A 1487-nucleotide genomic window follows, 5' to 3' on the forward strand; every position below is an offset into this window, starting at 1 on the left:
TCTCTTCTTGTATGTTCAGTCCCTCATGTTTGTTGCTAATAATACAGGATCATCTGTTCACACATGTTCTAGGGAATACTGGTTTTGAATAAGAATCAGAGATTCTTTAACTGCTATGAAGTGAAAATACGCAGCTTTTTTCAATTTACAAAATTATTTTGTTCGGGGGTTGGCAGCTGCTGTTTATCTCTTAACTGTATATTTCTATAATATAAATATGTGTGTTTTTCCAGTTAAGTCAGCAAGTACCCAAAACTGCTCAACTCAGTTCTACAGATTCCACAGACGGCAACTTAAATGAACTTCACATTACAATACGATGTTGCAGCCACCTGCAGTCCCGTGCAGGCCACCTGCAGCCACACCCCTATGTCGTGTACAAGTTTTTTGATTTTGCGGACCATGATACAGCCATCATTCCCAGCAGCAACGATCCACAGTTTGATGATCATGTGTGTTTCCCAGTGCCAATGAATATGGATTTGGATCGATACCTTAAGTCAGAGTCTCTGAGTTTTTATGTTTTTGATGATAGTGATACCCAAGAGAATATTTACATAGGAAAAGTCAATGTGCCTCTGATTTCATTGGCACATGACAGGTGTATCTCAGGTAAGCCTATGTTCTTGAATCTATGAAATTGTAAAAACCAAACAAAATTGGACCTCATTTTTGGATATTATTTGGGTATAACTAATTATTTGGGTATAACTAATCTTCTTAACCTTTTCTGATTATCTTTAAAACTTTAGGTCTATATTACTGTATTTTTTTAGTTATTTTCTTAGTAGTTGCTCTAGGGATTACAATGTGCATCTTAACTTATCACCATCTATTTAAAATTAATACTAATTTAATTCCACTAAAATATAGAAAATTTTCTCTAATTCCATTCTCCCCTCCTTTGTGCTACTACGGTCATATAAATGTATATAGTATGTCTGTCTGTATATTATATACTCAATACAGTGTTATAATTATTGCTTTATGTAATCATATGTTCTTTAAAGAAGTTAAGAAAAGGGAGAAAATATATAATCATAGGCAACTTTGATATTCCCCTATATATTTGCCATTTCTGGTATTCTTTATTTCTTCTTGTGGATTTGAGTTATTGTCTAATGTCATTTCCTAACTCCATGTAGCTCCATTCCTTCCCTTTCTTTTGTGCTATTATATATATTTTATCTCCATGTGATATAAGCCAACAATATAATTTTACAGTTATTGTTTTATTCAGTTGTCTTTTAAATCACTTAACAGGAGAAAAGAGAAAAATAAGTATTTATACTTTTTTAATTACCTATGTAATTACCTTTATTGGTCTCTATTCCTTTGTGTGGATTGGAGTTACCATTTGTTATCTTTTCCTTTCAGCCTGAAAAACTTCCTATGATATGTCTTCTAAGTTGGGTCTGCTAGCAGTGAATCCTCTCAATCGTCGTTATCCGGGAGTGTGTTTATTTTGCTTTTATTTCATAGTCTTG

The 1487-nt window shown here is 33.1% G+C and overlaps 1 protein-coding gene across 1 annotated transcript in view; it reads left to right on the plus strand.

The window, feature by feature from the left end:
* Positions 1 to 1487, plus strand: part of RPGRIP1L (RPGRIP1-like) — a 121361-nt gene that overhangs the window by 58045 nt on the left and 61829 nt on the right. The window contains 1 exon segment of the mRNA XM_012652658.1: positions 234 to 612. Coding sequence (XP_012508112.1) covers positions 234 to 612 — 379 coding nt within the window.

The sequence above is a fragment of the Propithecus coquereli genome, unplaced genomic scaffold, assembly GCF_000956105.1.
Source record: "Propithecus coquereli isolate 6110/MARCELLA unplaced genomic scaffold, Pcoq_1.0 Scaffold395, whole genome shotgun sequence".
NCBI classification, from domain to species: domain Eukaryota; kingdom Metazoa; phylum Chordata; class Mammalia; order Primates; family Indriidae; genus Propithecus; species Propithecus coquereli.